This window comes from Acipenser ruthenus, chromosome 4 (assembly GCF_902713425.1).
Source record: "Acipenser ruthenus chromosome 4, fAciRut3.2 maternal haplotype, whole genome shotgun sequence".
NCBI classification, from domain to species: domain Eukaryota; kingdom Metazoa; phylum Chordata; class Actinopteri; order Acipenseriformes; family Acipenseridae; genus Acipenser; species Acipenser ruthenus.
In genome coordinates, this window is record NC_081192.1 from 10720075 (window position 1) to 10743640 (window position 23566).

The following is a 23566-nucleotide window of genomic DNA, read 5'->3' on the forward strand; positions in this document are numbered from 1 at the left end:
TCTGACTTGCACCCGGGTCAGTGCGGTAACCTTGTTCCATTTTGAACGGTACAGTACCGGGTCAGCAGTATACAGGGATGCCCACCTGTATATGCTTCGAGCAAAACCACAGTCAGTACGAGTAAGAGACTGAGGGATGCCTGCTTGTCAGAGCCTTTGTAATGGTGATGGAAGCAGTCACCAAGACGGCAATGAGATACTGTGGGACAGACTGCAAGCAATCACAGTGATTAAAGTGATATTCTTACCAATTAAATATGATGGGTGTACCTGCATTTTTTAAATAAACAGTGGCATTATTGCAAAATACTGACATTTTAATTTTATAGTATGTAACACTATTAGGCATACTGAAACAGAAATGGTTCAACAAATACATCATTTCATGGCAGAGACTGTCATTGGTGGCAATACTTAAAATACTATAAAATAAACAAGACATTTTGACACATTTTAGATTTATTTACTATTGTATGTAAACAAGGCATTTAAATACTGGTCCACAGTTGATACATGTCAAGGTCATATAAAGAATGCATACTTTGTTCACTTCTGAATACAAGCATAAATGCACATCATAGTACTTACTCTGTATCATTTGCACTTTCTTGTGCACTTATTACTAAAAACAATACTGACTTTCTAACTAAACTACAGACTACTTAACAGAAAATGTCCTTCTGAAAGTGTTTTAAATTGTATGAATTGGATATGTATGTTTTTAAGGTAAATAAAAACAACCGAGCAGTCAACAATTCAATCACAACACATTTAAAGCATCGTGTTGGTAAAACTTTGAGTGATGGCAGAATAAATTGCATTCACATCCATTACGAGCAGGGCACAAGTGTGTAGCAGTTCACTTTCTGTGAACTGGACTCAATAACTTTAATTCACTTTGGACCGTCTTCCTCCACAGCTTCTTCTTTAACCGAATCCTCTTCCTCTCGCTCATCTTCATCTTCCTGAAAATGAAGATTAAAAACAATTAATGTTGCTATCGAAGTGCTACTTTGTCCTGTCAAGAACCAATGTCATGTACTCACTCGCGATATATGGAGAGGAAGTACTGTCAACCAGTAGTCCTAGGCATGCATGTATAAGAAACCGGATTGACGGTTCTGCTCAGATACTGTCAGTAAATAGTTAAAAGTATGCAAAAGTCAAGGCTAGACAGCTGCCATTCGGCACCAATACTAGCTGAGCTTTTTACATGAAAGACAATGGGACTAAATCACAGACTGGAGTAAACACTTTTTTCCCCATAGTATCAAATCTAAATGTTAACTTTCAAGACACTGTGCCTTTGTAAAAGTTATTTTTTTGTATTTTTTTTTTTTGGAGGAGACACATGAATCCAGAAACCTTTTCACTTTTTTGAACACACTTTACTTTTACTTTCCCATCTGATAAAAATATATAAATCTAACACCAGGCACCTTATGTGCTGCTGCACCATATTTCTGTACCATCCACCATATCTTTCTGACAAGTCTGCCAATTTTCCAATTACTTGTAGCACCATATGTTATCTGAAGATCAGTCAGGTCTAAAATAGGAAACATGAAAATGTCAAGCAGCAGCATGCTAACAATCTTATAAAGCTCTAACTCGGAGGGTTTTACTCATAATTTACTGCATATCCCTTGGGAGCACATGGTATAAATGGAGTGACATCACACTGCCAGTTTCCATAGGGATGATAGGTGCCCTGTGTCCAACACAAAGTAGACTCCAGCAGAAGTTTGGTTGCTACCATGAGATATGACATACTTTAAAATACCTCAAGGTCTAGCAACAACTATCCAATTCATAGTGATAGCAAACACGTTAGAAATTCATATCTACAGACAAATCTTGTTTCCATTCATTCATCTTCACATTTTACATTCAGAATGAAGGTAGAGTTATCTAGGCTGTAAAATACAGTTAAAATGTGTTTTTATTGCAGTGATTTTTAGGGATTCAGGCATTTGTAGAATAAATCAAATCTAATTGCTTGTGATAAGTTAACAGATTCGATCTAATGGCCATTCCAGGTGTATTTTATTGGCTTGTTGAATACCTACAAGAAAGGTGCTTATTTAAAACACTGTATACTGAAAGAGCATCCAAATGCAAAAAAACAAAACAAGCAGGAAGACAAGGTGGTAAACAAACTTTGCAAGTGTATGTAGTCATGAATAAGGCTTCCATGTACACATTTTTATAAGTGCATGAACCACAAGCTGACAGTTTTCCTTGGGGTCCAAGTGTTCCACCTAGTAAAGGCACTTCCACATGAAGTGTGGGGTGAGTATATGAAGCTTGCTTATTAAAATCCTATTCGCAGCGAGTTGCCAATCTTGGCTGGGGATCCATAAGTGTGCTGCATTGGCCTCTGCAGTCACGCGGGCTGGGGCGGACACTAGGCTAGGCAGTGGCCAGTTAGGCTGAAGTGTCATCACCCGAGTATACAAAAGCTTGATAACATTCACTGCTTATGCTCAAAGTGGTGACTGGCTAAACAGAGGGAAGAAGGTTGTCCCTTTGATGCTGACCTCTGGTCCTTCTGTAGTCAGTATGTGGCTGCAGTGTATCTAGATCATGCTTCCTCCTGCAGCAGTGTTTGTGTTTTGATTGAAATGAGTGCTGTACTGTGGGAACAGAAAACCAGCACTGTTGCAGGAGAGAGCATGATCTGGATACACAGCAATCCTTTGAAGAAAAATGAGCTTTTCCCCTGGCATACATTCAATATATATCAACATTAATCAAACAAAGTAGGCAACACAATTTTAAAAACTGTAATATGATCTAAATAGAACTTCCATTTGGATACCATTACACTATTTTATTCTTGGGTGGTACTGTCACTCATTTAATGCATTGACCTAGTTCTCCAGGGAACAACCATGTCAGTCTGGTGGGGACTGACCCTTACTTTACAGCCATGTCTAGTTTTTAATTGATATTATAAGCAGTGCATTTAGCAGCACCAAAACCTTTATCATTAGGCCAAAAGCAGATATACATTTGCGTAGATCGATAGCAGATTTTTGAACATTGCCACTGTGCAGTGGAAAGGCAGCTGTTTGTTTTCCAGTGAATGGGATCTCTGGCTACATGGATCATTTTCATACTGACAGCCTTGACAGCCTGACATTTGCTTTATGAAGTATTTTGAAGCAGCCATCAGGAAAATGCACCCTCTGGGATTTTTGAAAGTTGACAGTCTTGCCTTTGTTGTATATCGCCATTATTTCTCATTAGAGCGTGACGACTTAAGACTGTCTGCAACAGACTTGTGATATAATTCACCTATTAAAAATAAGTTATGACTTAGCCTCACCATTTAAATGGTAAGAGACAAGATTTGAGCTAATCAAATGAAAACATTTAGATTTTTCTGTTACAAGTTGAATTATCTAAATAAGAAAAGCCAATAGTGATATTCTCTCAGGAGAAGGAAAAATATTATGAAACCATTGGTGGCCATAAATTTCTATTCTAAGTTTATAAAGCCACCCACAACACACAATCCACTTCATAAACAAGGATTAAAAATAAACTATGAAGAATTTAAAATGTAACAGTATTTAATTGTTATTGGCTTTACCATTCTTTATCACACTTGTGCAGTCCTTAGAGGATTAAAGACTAATTAGTACAATGTATTTTCTTATTGTTTTCTTTTTTTTGTATTTTATTTGTCTCTCTGTGTCAATTGACCATGATGACTAACATCTTTCAGAAGGGGAAAAGGACCAATTACTACATATTTGTTTAATTGTTATTGTCTGTTTTACAAATCTCCAGAAGGCAATCCACAAGAAAAATAAAAGCAATTGCCATTCGTTTCATGCTTTTTGGTAATGGTTTGATGTTTTTTTTTTTTTTTTTAAACTAATAAATTCCCTTCTGGTGACGGTTAAATATTGACATTTCCCATACAATCTTTATTCTTTAATTTTGCTTTTAAGTTAAAGTAATGCAATCTATAGTACAGAGATGAAAGTGAGGAGAAGTAAAAGAAAAAAAAAAAAAGCTGAAAAAAAAAAGCTGGATCCAATCCTGTGTTGGATTTTTTGCTCAGGAACCCAAATTGAATGAAGTTATGATTCAGATTACACCTGAAATTAGAATGTATACCAAATAATATGTGAACTTTAATGACAATATTTGAGTGAACAAAACAGCACCTGCCAAGCAAAATTAGGTAAATGATGTTTTTAAGACAAGCCAGGACGGTAAAATAGGGTCTATGAAACTTGATTCAAGTATCCAGTCAAAATACATATTAAGTTTCAAGTGAAATCTATTTTTTCTTACCTGGGAACAAGGGCTGAAATAAATATTGTACAGCATGTCTTATTTTAATGTTCTTGTTCCTTTGGATCTCAAATGCAACTCCATTTTAATTGTTAAAGGTCAAAAAAGACCTACTTACACTTTAAATTGTTCTTGTTAATTTCTATTTTTGTGGCACCTTCCTTCCCCCTTTGTTTTTTGAGCTTTAATAATAATAATAATAATAATAATAATAATAATAATAATAATAATAAAACATTGAACCTACAAAAGAAGCCACAAAAAATACTTTCAATGCAGCACACAAGGCAAGAGCTCTTGAACTTGAGCTAATCATCCACTGGTTTGGGCCTATTTGGGGCCTATAGGAGGCTGTGTGGTCCAGTGGTTAAAGAAAAGGGCTTATAACCAGGAGGTCCCCGGTTCAGATCCCACCTCAGCCACTGACTCATTGTGTGACCCTGAGCAAGTCACTTAACCTCCTTATGCTCCGTCTTTCGGGTGAGACGTAATTGTAAGTGACACTGCAGCTGATGCATAGTTCACACACCCTAGTCTCTGTAAGTCGCCTTGGACAAAGGCAAAAACAAATAATAATAATTTGCAATACTAACTAAATAATGTTTATTTTAAGCACAAAGTTGACATTTTCTGCTTCATTTTATGTTACCATGGAAATAAATGCAACAACATATTGTGATAATAAAAATGTTTAAACTTAAAAAGGGTCTGTGTACAACTTAAAAAAATAAATAAGTAAATAAAAAAAAAATCTTAATATTATTTGTTTATTTAGCAGACGTCTTTATCCATGGCGACTTACAGAGACTAGGGTGTGTGAACTATGCATCAGCTGCAGAGTCACTTACAACTACATCTCACCCGAAAGATGGAGCACAAGGAGGTTAAGCGACTTGCTCAGGGTCACACAAGGTGTCAGTGGCTGAGGTGGGATTTGAACCGGGGAACTCCTGGTTACAAGCCCGTTTCTTTAACCACTGGACCACACAGCCTCTTACATACATCATAGTGGGTTCCATAGAACTGCAGTAGGTGCTGTTCCTCATAGTGCAGTGCACCGTGGGATACTAGTCAGTTGCTGTGCCACTAGTTAGGGTTGAGTAGGCACTTTAATGTTAAACTCCAATTGACTGTAACATTAGATTTCCAATTTGTGAGTTGGGGGGGGTGGGGCTGTTGAGCCAGCACTCACATTCATAGTAACATGGAGAGAAGTGGATAACTTCAAAAACAGGACACCTATACGACAGATGCATGAGGGGTTTGAGGTCCACCATTATGAAACTGTGTTTACATGGGCAAGTAGAATGTGTTTTGTCATGTCAGTTTGAGAGGCCAGCACCAATAACATGGATCAACATGGAGTTTTTGAGTGTCATACTAGATGAGCAACAGAATACAGACTGAGATGATTAATGGGAGTAATGGCCTCATTGTCACTGCAGGGCTGTATAGCTGTATCTCCATTGCATTGCATGAACAACTGGATAACACAATTACATTTCATGACTCTGCATATTTGTGCATTTTATTTCTTTTATTAGAAATGGCAGTTTCCATGAGTACATTTCATTTTTAGTCAGCCTTGAAAGATACCAAGAAGAACTTCCAGGAAATGCTTAATTAAATCTGCCACAAATGCACAGACTATTTTATCTTCTGATAAGACATTCAATATGAACAGGCCTCAGATAACAGTACATTTGCAATATCTATTGCATCTTCGTTTAAGAAAAAAAAAGCTTCATATTTAGTGCTTCTATTATCAGGTATCAGTAATCTTTTTGTCTAGGTCATACGAAAACTTGCAGTATAAAGCTCCTAAAAGGACAACACAATACATATTTTTGCAGTGTTTGTAGTGAAGTATAGATCTTCATTTAGATATAATATATTATTCTATTTGAGGACATTTCTTTCTATGGATTAAAAACAAAATAATAATAATTGGATGTAAATTCAACCAAAATAATCATGACCTATGTTCTATGCTAAAATCAGACATGTGGCTGCTAACTTCTGTTTCAGTATGCCTTTTAATTAAAACAGAAAACAGAGAATGTAATGTGTGGAAATTTGAGTATAAGAAATCAAATTTTTCAGCAAGTCCTGATCACTGATCTCTTTGGAGCGTCACAGACGGATGACACAGCCTTAGTGATTGTTGCTACCCTGTTGTAAACAAATCTAAGGAAAATCACAGAATACAGAAGTGTAAATAACTCAAAAGGTACTGTCTTGATACAGAAGAAATCTAAAAAGTCACATAACCTCAGTATGGCAGACACATTTGATCAGTGGTCAATTTAGCAAGGCCGGTAGGGATGGTGTTCTCAGGATGATATGCGGTGTTAGGCTTGCTTCAAACATAGCGCTTAGCGTTGAGGCCAACCAAAAAGCTCTATTTTGGTCTCATCAGACCATAGAATCTTCCACTTGGTCTCAGAATCTCCCACATGCCTTCTGGTAAATTCTAGCCGAGATTTGATGTGAGTTTTTTTTCAACAATGGCTTTCTTTTTGCCACTCTCCCATGCCTGTTTTGTGATGCATCCGGGCTATTGTTGCCATATGCACAGTGTCTCCCAGCTCAGCCGTGGAAGACTGTAACTCCTTTACAGTTGCCATAGGCCTCTTGGTGGCCTCCCTGACTAGTGCCCTTCTCGCCGGATACTCAGTTTTTGAGGACGGCCTGTTCTAGACAGATTCACAGTTGTGCCATATTCTTTCCATTTCTTAATGGACTTTATTGTGCTCCGGGGGATATTCAATGCCTTGGAAATGTTCTTATATCCTACCCCTGATTGGTGCTTTTGAAGAACCTTATTCCGGATTTGCTTTGAATGTTCCTTCGTCTTCATGATGTAGTTTATGTTTGGAAATGTACTAACCAACTGTGGGACCTCCCAGAGACAGGTGTATTTAACCTGAAATCATGTGAAACAAAATTGCACATAGGTGGACTCCATTCAACTAATTATGTGACTTCTAAAGACAATTGGTTGCACCACAGCTTATTTAGGTGTGTCATAGCAAAGGGGGTGAATACTTATGCAATAAATTATTTTCTGTTTTATATTTGTAATTAATTTAGAACAATTTGTAGATTTTATTTTTCACTTTGACATTATGGACTTTTTTGTGTTGAACAGTGGCAAAATCTCTTAATTCAATCCATTTTCATTCCATGTTGTAACACAATAAAATGTGGAAAAGTCTGCTAAGAAATAAATAATAATAATAAATAATAATAAAAGTCCAAGGGGGTGAATACTTTTGAGAGCCACTGTAAAAGTCACATGACTATCTTAGGTCACAGGTCTACGTGAAGGATGCTTTCCATAACACTGAAACTATGAAGTTGCTTGGTGAAATGGTGGAAATGGCAGCACATTTGCAAGCTCAACTGGGCATTCTTAATTATTAAGTGTTGTACTTAACAGTCTTTATAGTGACCTGGGAATATATTCCCATATAGGAAAACTACTGTTTATATTCAAGTCAAGAACCTGAAAGCTTAAAAACAGATTTGGAATTAACACGTTTTAACATGTGTAAGACATTAACCACTTTACAGCCTCCATCGGCTGTGTTTGATTCTCCTCATGGTCTTTCGGTAACTGGCATCAGCCATGTTCAATTTCACATTATGCATCCCTGCATAGCTGTGGCATTCCATCATTAAACTGCAACAAAGTTCGTATAGAGGCAGTCAAGCCCTTTAACAACCTGCCAGTCGTGTCTCTGTATACTTACACAGCTTGACTCACAGGCTGTTTGCTTTGAAGATAGTGGCTTTGATTGGTGCTGCAGCTGTCACTCTCTCAGACTCACATTCCCAGATCGCCTGCAGATTTTATTTTTTCTATTTCTATTTCAAAAGGACATCGTAAACATCCGATACATTTAAGTAATTGATTTTGTGATACTCTAAACTTTAGAAATATGTTTATTTGTTACTATATGCATACAGTAATCTATGTATTATATACTGCATATACTCATTCTTTGTTAATTATATCTTATATTTTCTATAATCAGTAAAATAACAGTAACTGTATTTGATTTATATTGTGTTTTTTATCTCATTATGTCAGTGCAATAGTAACAAAGTTTATTATACAGACATATACATGTCAACGCAGATAGAATGTAATGTAAGTAGGAGGAGACGCTATGAATGATTACGATTTTTTTTTGAATTTCTAAATCTGTATTGTGGACGAACATATAATGTAATAAAATGTAGAAAGTAGGGGTGATGTTTTTTTATATTTATGCATATTTTTTGTTTTGTTCCTTTTTACATATATATCTGTATTATAATAAGTACATTACTGAGAAGCCCCGCTGTCTCCAGCGCCCGAGGGAGAAGCCCCGCTGTCTCCAGCGCCCGAGGGAGAAGCCCCGCTGTCTCCAGCGCCCGAGGGAGAAGCCCCGCTGTCTCCAGCGCCCGAGGGAGAAGCCCCGCTGTCTCCAGCGCCCGAGGGAGAAGCCCCGCTGTCTCCAGCGCCCGAGGGAGAAGCCCCGCTGTCTCCAGCGCCCGAGGGAGAAGCAACAATCAAGGGGGAGGAGGTGAGGAAACTACTTCCTCCACAGCCCCAACCACCAGCCCCACAAACTACTCCGGCACTGACTGGTGCGGTCCCTTGTCCCGACGTCGTGGTTCCCCTACCGGAATGCCCAGACCTCCCTCCGCTGGTCCTGACTCCCGGTTCGCAGCATTGCCAGGCACAGTTGCTTGTCTGGTCCCCTACTCTACTCCTCCTGGACATACAGACGTCACGTGTGCGCCCCCTTTCCCTCACTTTGCTCCCCCTGAAGCTCCAGACGTCGCTCCGTGGGTCCACAGTCGCACACCTCTGCCTGTCACTGCTTGCTCCCGGTTGCCGGCCTGCACTCCAGTCGCCCTGGTCAAGCCATCCGGATTCCCCCTTGCTGGTTCACGGTCCCTTCTTGGAAGTGCCGGAGGGACCGACCCACCCTCAAGCCAGCCCATGGAAGAGGGCAAAAATTGACATTGGTGGACTTGAGAGTGGGTGGTTGTGTTTTAGGGGAGGGGGTGGTCTTGGAATGGCCGATCAGTGTTGCACACTTGAGGGGGAGGATGTGTAGCACAGCGGGGAGGGGGTTGAAATATATATATTCACTCTACTGTCTCATGTCACCCATTAGTCTGGTTACTTGGGTGTTCCACAGTAAACAAACAAAACACAATTTTTGAGTTTAAACTGTTTTCCTGACAAAACCAGTTTTTTTTCAATTCTGATTAATCCAGAAACAGTGGCCGTCGACTGAACGTGCATATAGAGAATCCTAGTAGCCTCTCCAATCTGTGTACATCCAGAGTTTTCAGGATCAGCTTCACTTCCAATTTCACGGTTTACCTAAGTGTAAAGTATTTATTCCCCTTTAATGTTTGTTTAGTTATTACATTTAACAAGGTGTCTGGTTTAATTCATTAAGCTTTATAGTTTGAATGGTACTTTATGTGATGTATTACAGGCATCATGTAAAACGGACTAGTAATGAAAACAAAATGTGAAAACACAGTTACTTGCGGTATCCTGCAGATTGTAGTACCTAAGCATTCTTGTTTCACTCCTCTACAGCTCAGAGGACACAGTATATTGTCTTTTGAGGTATCGAGTACCAGATGGGTTATATTGAATTCATGTTAGAATGCCCACAGCAGGTATCTTAATCTTTGTTCAAATGGGGGGTGACCGAGTGAGCCCCGTCTTTGTGTGCGTTTGCCAATCAGAAGTTGTTACCTTAGAGGTCTCTTTTTCAAAACTGTCATGTATAGTACAATGATACTGTGTTGGGTCCTGCTTTGTAGATAACATGCTTTGATCAACCAGTGCTACAAAAAGCTCTCTGGACCATCAGCAAACAAAACGACATCTTTTACAGTAGGCTGAATATGTTTCAATAAACTTGTGGAGTACATTCTAAGCAATGGTAAAACAGACTCATCAGTGGTCACAAAATTTTGGTGGTGGTGGATGGAGCAAGTGTGTGTTTTAGGCTTCCTTCACTGCTCATCTGAGACTTGCAGGACCTGGCTATGCTTGTTTTGTAATTTTTGGAAGTAACAGTGTATATAATTAAAAGTTGAACAGGGATCTGAATGTCCAACAAGTAACAAAACCCTTTTTATGGAGTCAGTAATTTTAAAAAATGATCAGGTGTGATGAAACTAAACTGGCTTTAAAATTTTTTACCATTGTTTTCAGATATAGCTGTGCACTGGTGTGTAAAATGCGCTCCGATGCATTCCACAAATTTTTTAATTCCTGTAATGAGTTTGTTGTATTACACACACCTATGAATAATGCACACTGTTTTACCAAACCCGGTATCAGTTAACACTACATTCCTCAGCATACTTCACATAGCAACAAGCAGTATACAGTAGGCTACTAACTGCCTCAGCGCAAGAAAAGGCAGATCAAGTTCAAAGTCTGCAACACACTATGGATCTATTACATTTCTAGAATTTTGTTTTGTGAAATACGTTTGAAAAATATTTTTACCTTAAAAATCCTAATTTGCAACGAATAGTAAGGCTAGATTTAAATTTAATGAAACACCTCCCTCCCTTTGTCATTTCCCTCACTGTACGTCTTCAGGTATTGGTAAAAACAATGTCACTTCTACACAGCTGTATAGTTTGTACTGACCTAAATTCACAGTATGAAAAATAGTGTTAAGTTGTGGTATCAACCCTAATTCAGAAGCTTAAACACAACACTTACATGGATAGAGCTGTGATTAAACATACACTTAACACAGTAGCATTATGCTTCCCCATACATACTTCACTTTCAATGTTTTTGAAAAGGTTGTAGCAGCTCAAATGATCACTTACTGCTATCCAGCTTTGACTATCGACACCTGTCAGAAAGCAAACTGGGGCACAATGCTGAAAAGCTCTCGCTTGTGTAAAAAAAATTAAGCCTTTTGCTGCTGATCAAGGCATAAGATGCTCAAATCCCATTAGATTTATCTCAGTTCAATAAATCACACACTCTTGACTGAATGACTTTAATCTGGGGTGCGTCTAGACAGAATCACTTTACTGTGGTTTTCCACCCAACTGCAACATAAAATCCCAAATAATCTCTCTATTAGTTTATCTTTTTATCTATTGTATTCAGTTTTTTTTTTTTTTAATTCAGGCTTTCTGTATGAACTAGTGACTAAAACTACTCTATGTATTGTGATTTAACCTTGAAATCTTGCCTATTTCCTTTTCACAAGTTTCCTGTTATGTTTTTTGAGAGATGCTGTAATTAGTAGTATTATGAATCTATACAGTGTATGATTCTTGCACAACTGGTTAAGGTTCTAACTAAAACTATTACTATTATTAATAGTATTCAAATAAACCAATTACATACCATGCATGATACACATCTATATAGGTTTGTTGTAATGGTATCCTTAAATAGAGAATAATGCATGGGGGAGTGTGTTATATAAGAATTCAATGTTCACCCGAGGGGTGGGGTGCTACATAAACTTAACCAAGCATGCCACCCAGAGGGGGTGGCATGACCCTTACCTGAACTGATTTTATTTTATTTCATTCATGCTGAACTTTTAAGTATTTGCCCACTACCAAATATCATTCTTTATTTATGTAATTGTATTTCACCTTCTTTAACCTTTCTTAAATACTGAAAAATCTTTGTAATACCTGTGATAGTAATAATAAAAAAGTAACATTAATTCCAGAATAACTGAAATGATTTGTTAAAACAATTTAGATAACTTATTTGCTATATATGCAAAAAGCATAATGTACAATAGTAGGCTATATGTAAATCTCTTTTATGAAAAACAGAAATCTGACACGAAATATGACACTGTCTTTTGAAAATAATTGAAATATGAAAGCTGATAAAATGGTGTTCACTTTAGATGAAAGTATTGCAGTTCAGAGATAACCCTTAAAACTACTAGAGAAACAACCTTTACAAGATATACGTTATTAATGGCTATAGAGCACTATTTCCTTATCTCTATTACCTTAAGGTGACATTGAAAATTGATTTAACATTCTGCCTTTACTGATGATGTCCAGACCTTAATGTCAAATCGAGTTGCATTGCATTTACCAAACAAAACATTTTCAATGCACTGTTTAAATGACATTTTAGAATGCAATGTTACTTCATGCTGGTATTTAACCAAAACCACAAAACAGGGCGTCATCATGATCTTTATCTTAATTGTAATTCAATATCTAGAATGTGCTGGAATAAATGTAACTAATTATGAAAAAAAACACACACACGCATCACAAAGTTACCCTTTAGGTTAAGGATTAGTCCCTACAAACAGGAAAGGTAATGGTTAATTTTAGCATGGCACAACCCTGTATTAAGAGACCACTCAAGGGACAGTCTAATAGTGATCTCTTAACACAGGTGGTCTCTTAAAAGAGGGCCCATAACTTATGAATTGTCTATTTGTCTCTGACATGCTTTCCTGTAGTTATGTATGTCTTACATACACTGTAAAACCCAGAAGATGTAATATGAACAAAAGGAAGTATGTATTTTAATAACATTCATTTAGATAATGCATTTACAAAACAAATTATTTTTTGAAAGTAATGAATGCTTGCCTGTCTCAGGTCACACAAAATGTTTTAAATCCTTTTCAGATTTCAATGCCTGTGTCTGCCTTTCACGTACATGTTGAATAATTGCATCCTGAAACCAACGCCAGCATAAGATCTTTTTCGATTACTGCACACATTGTTTTCATACTCTTATAAGTATAGCTTGAAGTTTTTGTGTTCATTTTCATTTTAATGGTTTGCCTTTAACTCTTAAGCTGCTGCATCCTAACTATGAGCACATTCTGTTGTGTTAGTGGGAAAGAACAACATAACACGAAACAGACACATTGGAAGCTATCTAGTTCCCAGGCAAGTGCGAGAACAAAATGCAAGTTAAAGTAGCATCTGGGGGAAGTGATTAATGTCATTGCTTGAAGCGACTTTGTTTAGCAATTAACAGTTTAATTTAGATATTGAATCGGCTCCAACCATGGTCTCGTGAACAAAAATAAAAACCTAAAACTTCAAGCCCTTTCCGTTTCAAAATGCTGTAACTGCGTCTTTCTATTTCCAATTTTTTTTTTAGCAGTTTTTCTGGCACTTACTGTCTTTACAAGTTTAATAACTTTAATTCTGTCATCTAGGGAGGACCTTTTGTTTCTCCACGTTTTCTTTCTTCCTTTACAAGGAAGCGCTGTTTTATTGATTACAGATAAAAGACCGCTAAAATGGTTACTGTATTCCTTTGAAATTAGGACATACCATTTAAAACCATATCTTTCTTATAACAGCCCTGTGTAAGAGTGCTTAAGTAAAGGATAACACACGGCATGGCGTGGGTTGTGTTGCATTAACATATGAAGTGTGTTATCCCGCTTATTAAACAGACACAATACTACATAGAAAAACAAACTTCTTTTTATATTATTTAAAAAAAAAAAAAAAAACAACTAACAATTTTATTGTATATTTTTCCAGAAAAAATAGTCCATCAGACACGGTTAAACTGGAGGTTTTCAACATTTTCAACAATAAATACAATAATAGAACACTATTTTATCCCAGCCGGGATCAAAATAATTAATTGTAGACCTGTCCAGCTACTTACCTCTAATGCCTGAAGCTACTTTAAACAAGAGTACATGCAGCCAAGAATGTGCTAGACCCAGTGGAAGGGCGAAATTTAGTTGTAGGCTTTGCAATGCGGTAGGCCGTAACGGCTAAAATAACATTAAAACTTGGCTAAAAACTTAACGACTGTATATTATATATATATATATATATATATATATATATATATATATATATATATATATATATATATATATATACACATACAGTGCCTTGCATAAGTATTCACCCCCCTTGGACTGTTCCACATTTTGTAGTGTAACAACCTGGAATTAAATTGATTTAATTAGGATTTTTTGTCACTGATCTACATAAAATAGTCCATAATGTCGAAGTGGGGGAAAAAAAATCTACATATTTTTCAAAATTCTTTACAAATAAAAAACTGAAAAGTCTTGATTGCATAAGTATTCACCCCCTTTGCTGTGACACCCCTAAATAAGCTCTGGTGCAACCAACTGCCTTCAGAAGTCACATAATTAGTTGAATGGAGTCCACCTGTGTGCAATTAAAGTGTCACATGATCTCAGATTAAATGCACCTGTTTCTGGAAGGCCCCCGAGTTTATTAGAGAGCATATCTAAACAAACAGCATCATGATGACCAAGGAGCTATCAAAACAAGTCTGGGATAAAGTTCTGGAGAAGCACCAATCAGGGTTGGGTTATAAAAAAAATATTCCAAACTTTGAACATCCCCTGGAGCACTGTTAAATCCATTATTAAAAAATGGAAAGAATATGGCACAACCGTGACCTAGAGAAGTCTGTCCACCAAAACTCAGTGACCAGGTAAGGAGGGCATTAGTCAGAGAAGCAACCAAGAGGCCAATGGAAACTCTGAAGGAGCTGGAGAGATCCTCAGCTGAGATGGGAGAAACCGTCCATGGGACAACTATAACCCGGACGCTCCACAAAGCTGGGCTTTATGGAAGAGTGGCGAGAAGAAAGCCATTGCTGTAAAAAACCCATATCAAATCCTGTTTGGATTTTGCCAAAAGGTATGTGGGAGACACAGAAAACATGTGGAAAAAGGTTCTCTGGTCTGATGAGACCAAAAGTGAACTTTTTGGCCTTAGCGCAAAACGCTATGTTGTGGCGCAAAGCCAACACTGCTCATCACCCTGAGAACACCATCCCCACGGTGAAGCATGGTGGTGGCAGCATCATGTTATGGGGATGCTTTTCATTGGCAGGGACTGGGAAACTGGTCAGGATTGAGGGCAAGATGGATGGAGCCAAATACAGGGAAATTCTAGAGGAAAACCGGTTTCAGTCTGCAAGAGACCTGGGACTGGGGCGGAGGTTCACCTTCCAGCAGGACAATGACCCTAAACACACAGCCAAAGCTATACTGGAGTGGTTTAAAAACAAGAACCTGAATGTCTTAGAATGACCCAGTCAAAGCCCAGACCTCAATCTGATTGAGAATCTGTGGCAAGACTTGAAAATTGCTGTTCACCAACGGTCCCCATCCAACTTGACAGAGGATCCAGATGTGCAAAGCTGGTAGAGACTTACCCAAAAAGACTCACAGCTGTAACTGCTGCCAAAGGTGCTTCTACCAAGTATTGACTCAGGGGGGTGAATACTTGTGCAACCAACAAATGTCTTTTTTTTTGTTTAATTAACTTTTGTGTCACAATAAAAAATATTTTGCACCTTCAAAGTGTTAAGTATGTTGTGTAAATCAAATGGTAAAAATCCCAATTAAATCCATTTTAATTCCAGGTTGTAACACTACAAAATGTGGAAAAGTCCAAGGGGAGTGAATACTTATGCAAGGCACTGTATGTGTGTATATATTATTTTTATATATATATATATATATATATATATACACACACAGACGTGCTCAAATTTGTTGGTAGCCCTCCACAAAAAACGAAGTATGCACAATTTTCTCTGAAATAACTTGAAACTGACAAAAGTAATTGGCATCCACCATTGTTTATTCCATATTTAATAGAAATCAGACTTTGCTTTTGATTTTTTACTCAACATAATATTGTAAATAATAAAACAAATGAAAATGGCATGGACAATGGCATGCTAACCTAATATTTTGTTGCACAACCTTTAGAGGCAATCACTGCAATCAAACGTTTTCTGTAGCTCTCAATGAGACTTCTGCACCTGTTAACAGGTAGTTTGGCCCACTCTTCCTGAGCAAACTGCTCCAGCTGTCTCAGGTTTGATGGGTGCCTTCTCCAGACTGCAAGTTTCAGCTCTTTCCATAGATGTGCGAAAGGATTCAGATCAGGACTCATAGAAGGCCACTTCAGAATAGTCCAATGTTTTGTTCTTATCCATTCTTGGGTGCTTTTAGCTGTGTGTTTTGGGTCATTATCCTGTTGGAGGACCCATGACCTGCGACTGAGACAGAGCTTTCTGACACTGGGCAGTACGTTTCACTCCAGAATGCCTTGATAGTCTTGAGATTTCATTGTGCCCTGCACAGATTCAAGTCACCCTGTGCCAGGCGCAGCAAAGCAGCCCCAAAACATAACCGAGCCTCCTCCATGTTTCACTGTAGGTATGGTGTTCTTTTCTTTGAAAGCTTCATTTTTTCGTCTGTGAACATAGAGCTGATGTGACTTGCCAAAAAGCTCCAGTTTTGACTCATCTGTCCAAAGGACATTCTCCCAGAAGGATTGTGGCTTGTCAATATGCATTTTAGCAAATTCCAGTCTGGCTTTTTTATGTTTTTCTTTCAAAAGTGGAGTCCTCCTGGGTCTTCTTCCATGGAGCCCACTTTTGCTCAAAAAGCGACGGATAGTGCGATCAGAAACTGACGTACCTTCACCTTGGAGTTCAGCTTGTATCTCTTTGGCAGTTATCATTGGCTCTTTTTCTACCATTCGCACTATCCTTCTGTTCACTCTGGGGTCGATTTTCCTCTTGCGGCCGCGCCCAGGGAGGTTGGCTACAGTTCCATGGACCTTAAGCTTCTTAATAATATTTGCAACTGTTGTCACAGGAACATCAAGCTGCTTGATGAGATGGTCTTGTAGCCTTTACCATGCTTGTCTATTATTTTCTTTTTGATCTCCTCAGACAACTCTCTCCTTTGCTTTCTCTGGTCCATGTTCAGTGTGGTGCACACAATGATACCAAACAGCACAGTGACTACTTTTCTCCATTTAAATAGGCTGAATGACTGATTACAAGATTGGAGACATGTGTGATACTAATTAAAGAAACTAATTAGTTTGAAATATCACTATAATCCAATTATTTATTATCTTTTCTAAGGGGTACCAACAAATGTGTCCAGGCCATTTTAGAATATCTTTGTAGAATAAGCAATAATTAATCTCTTTTCACAGCTTCTTTGCTTTATTCTATGACATACCAAAGGCATGCAAGTATACATGATAAAATAGCTTTTAATTTCATCACTTTTCAGGAGGAATGAAGCATTATTTCAATGAGCTGTAAGGGTACCAACAAATTTGAGCACGTCTGTATAAATAGAATAAAGCAAAGAAGCTGTGAAAAGAGATGAATGAGCGAGCAGTTTCCGCATACAGACAGACAGGTCTTTACACCACAAAGACAAACCATGAGTGTTGAAACTGCAACAAGATGCACAATGCTGGCCTTTAGCAAATAACTAGTTTTCTGCTCACGGGCCAGATAACTAGTGTGTGTGTGTGTGTGTGTGTGTGTGTGTGTGTGTGTGTGTGTGTGTGTGTGTGTGTGTGTGTGTGTGTGTGTGTGTGTGTGTGTGTGTGTGTGCGCGCGCGTGCGTCAGTGCGTGCGCACAACACGTTAGATGGATAAAAAGTTGCATACGATTATTTCTTCTTCTTTTTCCTGTTCTTGTTCTTCAGATTATTTTGTATAGGTTGATTCGCTCAAGTAGCATGATGTTATGTAGTTTAAAACATCATATATAATTTAGTGTGTAAAGAAAAACACAAAGTTTCGGTTTTGTCACTTGCACTTAGCCCTGTTTATAACATTTTGTTTTTCAAAGTCAGAATAACGCTATACAACACTGTCTGTTTAATTACTGTATGAACATAGCCTAAGTTTTAAACGTTTACAAAACTCGACAATGTTGCCGAATTTGTCATTCAAACTTGTTTTATTTAGTTTTGTCTGCTTGTTACTTTTTTCAGCCAACACATTTAAATGACCCATGTTTGTTACATTTTAAAAGATTGTTTTAAACATTACAATGTAAATGTTGACTCAGTAGCTACCATTAAATGTTTCAACCTCAGTGATTTTCTTTGATGCGCTATTCATTTTAGGCAACTTACAATAGAAACTTTTTTTTTAATAAAATGGCACTTCCGTGAAATGTATTGTTTTTTTTATTGTCATTCGTGAATTTCTTGAAAAAGTAACGTGAATTTTCCGTGGCCCTAATTATTAGGTCACACTCATACTCATAGTTTACCACATGCACAAGAGCGGACTAGTATTTTTGACTTGTTTTTGTTTCCTTTCATTCACGATTATCAGCGTCCCGATTAAGTGGTGCCGACTTCATTGCATAAGCTACTGTATTTATTACTTTCCTAAAGTTTCCTAAAATCATCTTTTAAGTAAAAGCATGGTTTAGCCTACCTGTAACATCACTGGAACATTAACACAGTTTATATACATTGAAGTCTGTATCATCAAAAATCATTTGGGGTTACCTAAGACTGGGTGCTGCTTATTTTAGGATAGTTTTATCCTTCAGATATTATTATTCTTATAATACATGGAACAATAATTTTCCTGTAAACGCCACTGTTTTTCATTCTTGTTATACATGGTGGTGTACAACAGGATTAGGTGGGGGCTTTAGGATTAAGACCCATGTATAATAAGACTGCCAGTACATAATAAGGTTGAGGTTATAACTGCTAACCTAATGTTTTGTAAATAAACTCCACCAGTACATGTACACAACACAATACTGTCAATACCAAAACGATCAACAACGGCCTGCAGATTTAAAGTTCTACCTGCAGAATACCGGGAGAAATTTGTGGAAAAGCAGAATAAGGTACTCGAAAATCAATAAACAACATAAATTTAGCAAGGAATTACCTCAGACACATGCCCTCCATGGGATGTTAGGCAGGGCAGACTGATGGCCCTTGAAATCAGACGCTCTTGCGTAAGGAGGAAATCATTCAACTCCACCCTCTAAAAAAGCCAAGCAGATTTTGTACCCCAATTCTTAGTAATAACACGTGTAGTTTTCCCATGCCTCCTGCCCAGTTAAAATAAATAAATAAATAAATAAATAAATACTGAAGCTTAAAATTAAGGCCTTTGAATGCTGACCCAACCTGAAACACTACCTTAAGGTTACTGCCCTAGAATTTAAATCAACAATGACCTTTAAAAAATGTAGTAATTCTAAAGCAATTTAAGCAACAGACATTTCAATCAATTTGATTAAAACAACCACTGCATTTTTCTTTTCTTCTTTTATTGAATTTAGTTTTTATGACAAACCAAGCCCTTATAATTAAGAATGCCCTATATATAAATACTTACTTTTTCTATTTGGGCTTATCTGGTACAGCAATACATCTTTTCACTCAAATCAATAAAATGTTTTTATGATTTTAAACCAATGATTAATTATCTCTATTTGCCTTTAATAGCCCTTCAATAGTAAACTCAACAGAGTGTGAAAATTAATTAATTTAATTAGGGTAACTTAATTATGCTCTTTCACATGTCAATATGTAGAGCTATTCATATTAATAGCAAGGGCTGTAAAGTTAATCTTCTTGCATAAAAAAAGGTGACACCAGGCCATGAATTAAATCTTAAAAAGAGAATGATAATACAGCAAAATTATCAAACAGATTTAAGGAATCATAGAAAGTATTGTGAATAATACATGTAATAAAACAACCTCTCAAAGATTTTAATAATCAAAAATATTGTGAGTTGTTAAAGTAATCTGTGGCAAGTTCCACAAGGGAGGACTTTTTAATGTCACACTACTGCTACACTGATACACCAGTAAATAGGATTTTAGAAAATAGCTTTTATAAATGACACACACATATATACTGAGCATCAAAAGAAACTTATCACTTATATTTGGATAAAATTCACTAGATGTGATCGAAAAATGACAAATTCTGTTTTAGAGCATGTGCAGTGACTTTTTATTGTGCTGATTAACAATTGACATCACGAAGAGGCTGTAAAATGATCTGTTTATCTTGGGCAGGTGTTGTGACTCTTGGTCTCCCAGTTTGTGGCTTGCCATTGACAGAGTGTGTCTGGTTATACCGTCTCGCCAGGTTTGAAATTGCTGGCTGTGAGCACCCAAAATGGTGAGCCACAGTACTCTGCACTAGTCCAGTCTCCGCCATGCGGATTGCACGAAGGTGCAGCTCTCTTGACAGACGTGGCATATTGTTTTTTTTTCTGTGAGTTTCTTTATTGCTTTTATTCAAGTTTGCAATTCAACAGCTGAAATCACTCCATATCCAGTGTCAAATCAACTGTCTCACTAATTAGGTGATTAAGTGCACATGCTTCAGTCAGAGTCACTCAAGCGTGTCATGGTCAAGGATGAATGATCGCGTGATTAAAAAGAAACCAAAAACATTTAGTCAATGTCCATCATTTATATACCTTTTTTTTTTTAAATAAATGTTTATAATAGTGATACGTTTCTTTTGATGCTCAGGTAAAGAAACATTATAAAAACAGAGTGGTAAGAGATTACCTGAACGTTATGCACTGTGCGTACCTTTGATTTGCAAACTTTCGTATTCATAAGCGTCGACTTGTGTGTTCAGTTGAAGCGAAACAGACATGTTAAGCTCATAGAATCATACGGTTTGTTTAGTGATTGTAATGAACAAAAAGAAGCAGATACGTTTAGATGACGCCTTCAAAAAGAGCAAAATCTCTCTTCTGATGATCCAGAATGTCAGAGGCGAAAAAAAAGAAAATCGGTAAAAGCACCGAACCGTCTGTTTCTGGCAAATATGGGAGAGGTGGTAGGCTCATCATCAAAGATAGACTGCCTTGTCTCACCGCAGGGGGTGTGCTGTCTGACTGGAATGTCAGCTCCTGTTTTGCCCAGGTGGCGATGGACAGCATGTCATCCTGCTGCCAATCTGTGCTCATAGACCCCTGGGACTCCAAGGGGACAGGCGGCGCTGAACGTTTATGCAGTAACTTTGTGTGCACCGTTCCTTGGTGGGAAACTGCTGCCCCGAGCTTCTCCATCTGTTCCAAGTTCGTTGGAACGGCGACTCTTCTTCCTCAGAGGAGGAGGAGGGTCAGAGGAGGATGCGGAAGACCATGAGACGGCTTCCTGCGTGGGCTACTTTCCCAGGTGAGTTGCCTACTCTCCCATGGCACAGAGCCATGGGGGGAGGATGCACCCACCTCTCTAACAGAGGGTGATGAGGAACAGCGCTGTGCAGGAGTGAGAGACGCAGAGTGCTCTGTAGTGCTGCAGGAGAGATATTTCTCCAGCGTGCTTTTGGAGAAATGTGCAAAAAACTTGCAGAAGCTGCGGTTCATCAGTGCCTCGTTTGCATGCTCTAGCCCCAGTCAGGAAGAACATCTGCCTCAACAGGCAGACTGGCCTTGCATGTCTTGCAGGGATAAAACCCAGGCATTATGCAAGTAGCAATGCCATGTACAGTAACACTGTACAGGTGCTGCAACGGGGCTGTTCAAGACCTGAAGAAGATCGGCTTGGTAACGGACCAAGGATGCCAGCCCTGGTTGGTAGTGGGTCAGAACCAGGACGTTACCGGGTCGGTTTGATACTGGTTTGGTGACACCAGCACCAGGTCGGTACGGTACCGGTGGAGTACCGGTGTGTTAACTTTGGTCCCAGTTTGGTAACGGGTTGGGATCGGAGAGGGTCCCTAACATCGGTACTGGTACGGTACGGGTCCATCCTCAAAATTGCATCAAGAAGGTAAGGTAGGGATTGCAAGCAACCACAGCCGTAGCCTCTTGGTCCTGCACAGCGCTGCTGAACCCAGCAGCTGCTCTCACTATACGTGTGCCGCAGCCTGCATTGCAGACAGGCCTGCGCTTATTCTCTGAAATTACAGAAAACCAATGAGAAAAGAAAATATTTCTCTCATACAAAATACAGTAATAACAATTACTTTAATTATACAAACCGTCTCATAATTTTGTCCGAAACCAAAACGAGAATAAAATAACTCCAGCCGGAGCTATTGCAACCTGGGGAGACAGCACAAATTCATTCGACTTACGTTGCTTGATCCCTGGGAAGGGGTGACTCAAGCAAAAATTATACAGTCATAAGCAATTATCTGATAGGCTCCTGTCAGGTCAGTTCTTGAAAGTACCTGTGAGCGCTGTCATTTTATGCCCTCGGGGGCGGGCCATGACTGTGTAACTGGCTTGGCTGAGAAACTCTGGTATAGAATATTATTATTATTATTATTATTTATTTCTTAGCAGACGCCCTTATCCAGGGCGACTTACAATCGCAAGCAAATACAAATACATTCAAGTGTTACAATACAAGTAATACAATAAGAGCAAGAAATACAAATATTCAGGTTTCAGGTCTTTAGGAGGTAAACACCCATTAGGGAACCGGAAATGAATGGAGAAAATTTTACTTTCAGCTAAAAGTTGGGCTGGGGCGATCATTAAAACCGGGGTGTTGACTGCAGAATAAAATGGAATTAGGCCTACAGAGTCTTTGGCTTATTTGTATTTCATTGTTTTCAAAAGTCAACTACCCCATACTGTCTAACAATTAAGAATTGCCAGTTTTACTAATGGAGCTTGCTTCTGAAGTGCTACAGGTTTCTTCTAGCTTTTGCGAGTGTAATAGAATGATCTAAAAGACTTAAAAAGATCCCTGCTGATGCTTTTAATCCCCCTAAGCTGCTTCTAGAGTGCGTTTGACTAATGCCAACCATCTTAAAGTCCATGGGGCACAGTTACACATAAAAAACAGCACTACAGCATATCACAGAGGGTACCGAGTCTTCTTTGAGGTTTGAAGGTAATACATATTACAAATTTACACCCCATGTCCACAATTTTGATTTGAATGCACAACAGTATTATGAAATAACACAGTTCTGCATTTTTTTTTTTTATGGAATCCATTCTCAAAAAGTATTTGGGGCCATATATCAGTATTTAATCCTGTAGCACAAACACAATGTTTTTGGAGCATGCATGTTTCATCATGTAAGGTGCTGGGACTCCACAAAACTATTATTATTATTATTATTATTTAGTTTATTTAGCAGACACCTTTTATCCAAGGTGACTTACAGGGACTATCTAATCATCCAATCTATCAACAAGCAGCCTGCAATTCTGTAAATTGGCAGCAGAAAATGAATGTGAAACTCCAAAAAGTAATTATTAGCATAAATTGGGCATTGCTGGATTTCAAGCAAGGGCTGTTTGATTAAAAACTTACAGCAGCCTTAACCCAGTGAACTAAGATAAAGACACGTCATGCCAGGCATGAAGCCATCAATTCCCTCACTAGAGTTGGACGATAATGACATTTTCAGCAATCGATTATCGTCTGTTAATTATCACGATAAT

General features: G+C 38.1%; 1 protein-coding gene across 2 annotated transcripts in view; it reads right to left on the bottom strand.

Annotated features, from left to right (window-relative positions):
- Window positions 1-441: 441 nt before the first annotated feature.
- The window catches only part of phf14 (PHD finger protein 14), a 141893-nt gene continuing 118768 nt past the window's right edge, over window positions 442-23566 (bottom strand). For both annotated transcript variants that reach the window (XM_034920598.2, XM_033998851.3), the window contains one exon: window positions 442-965. In XM_034920598.2, coding sequence (XP_034776489.1) covers window positions 860-965 — 106 coding nt within the window. In that variant the 3' untranslated portion in view covers window positions 442-859. The remainder of the gene's footprint in view (window positions 966-23566) is intronic.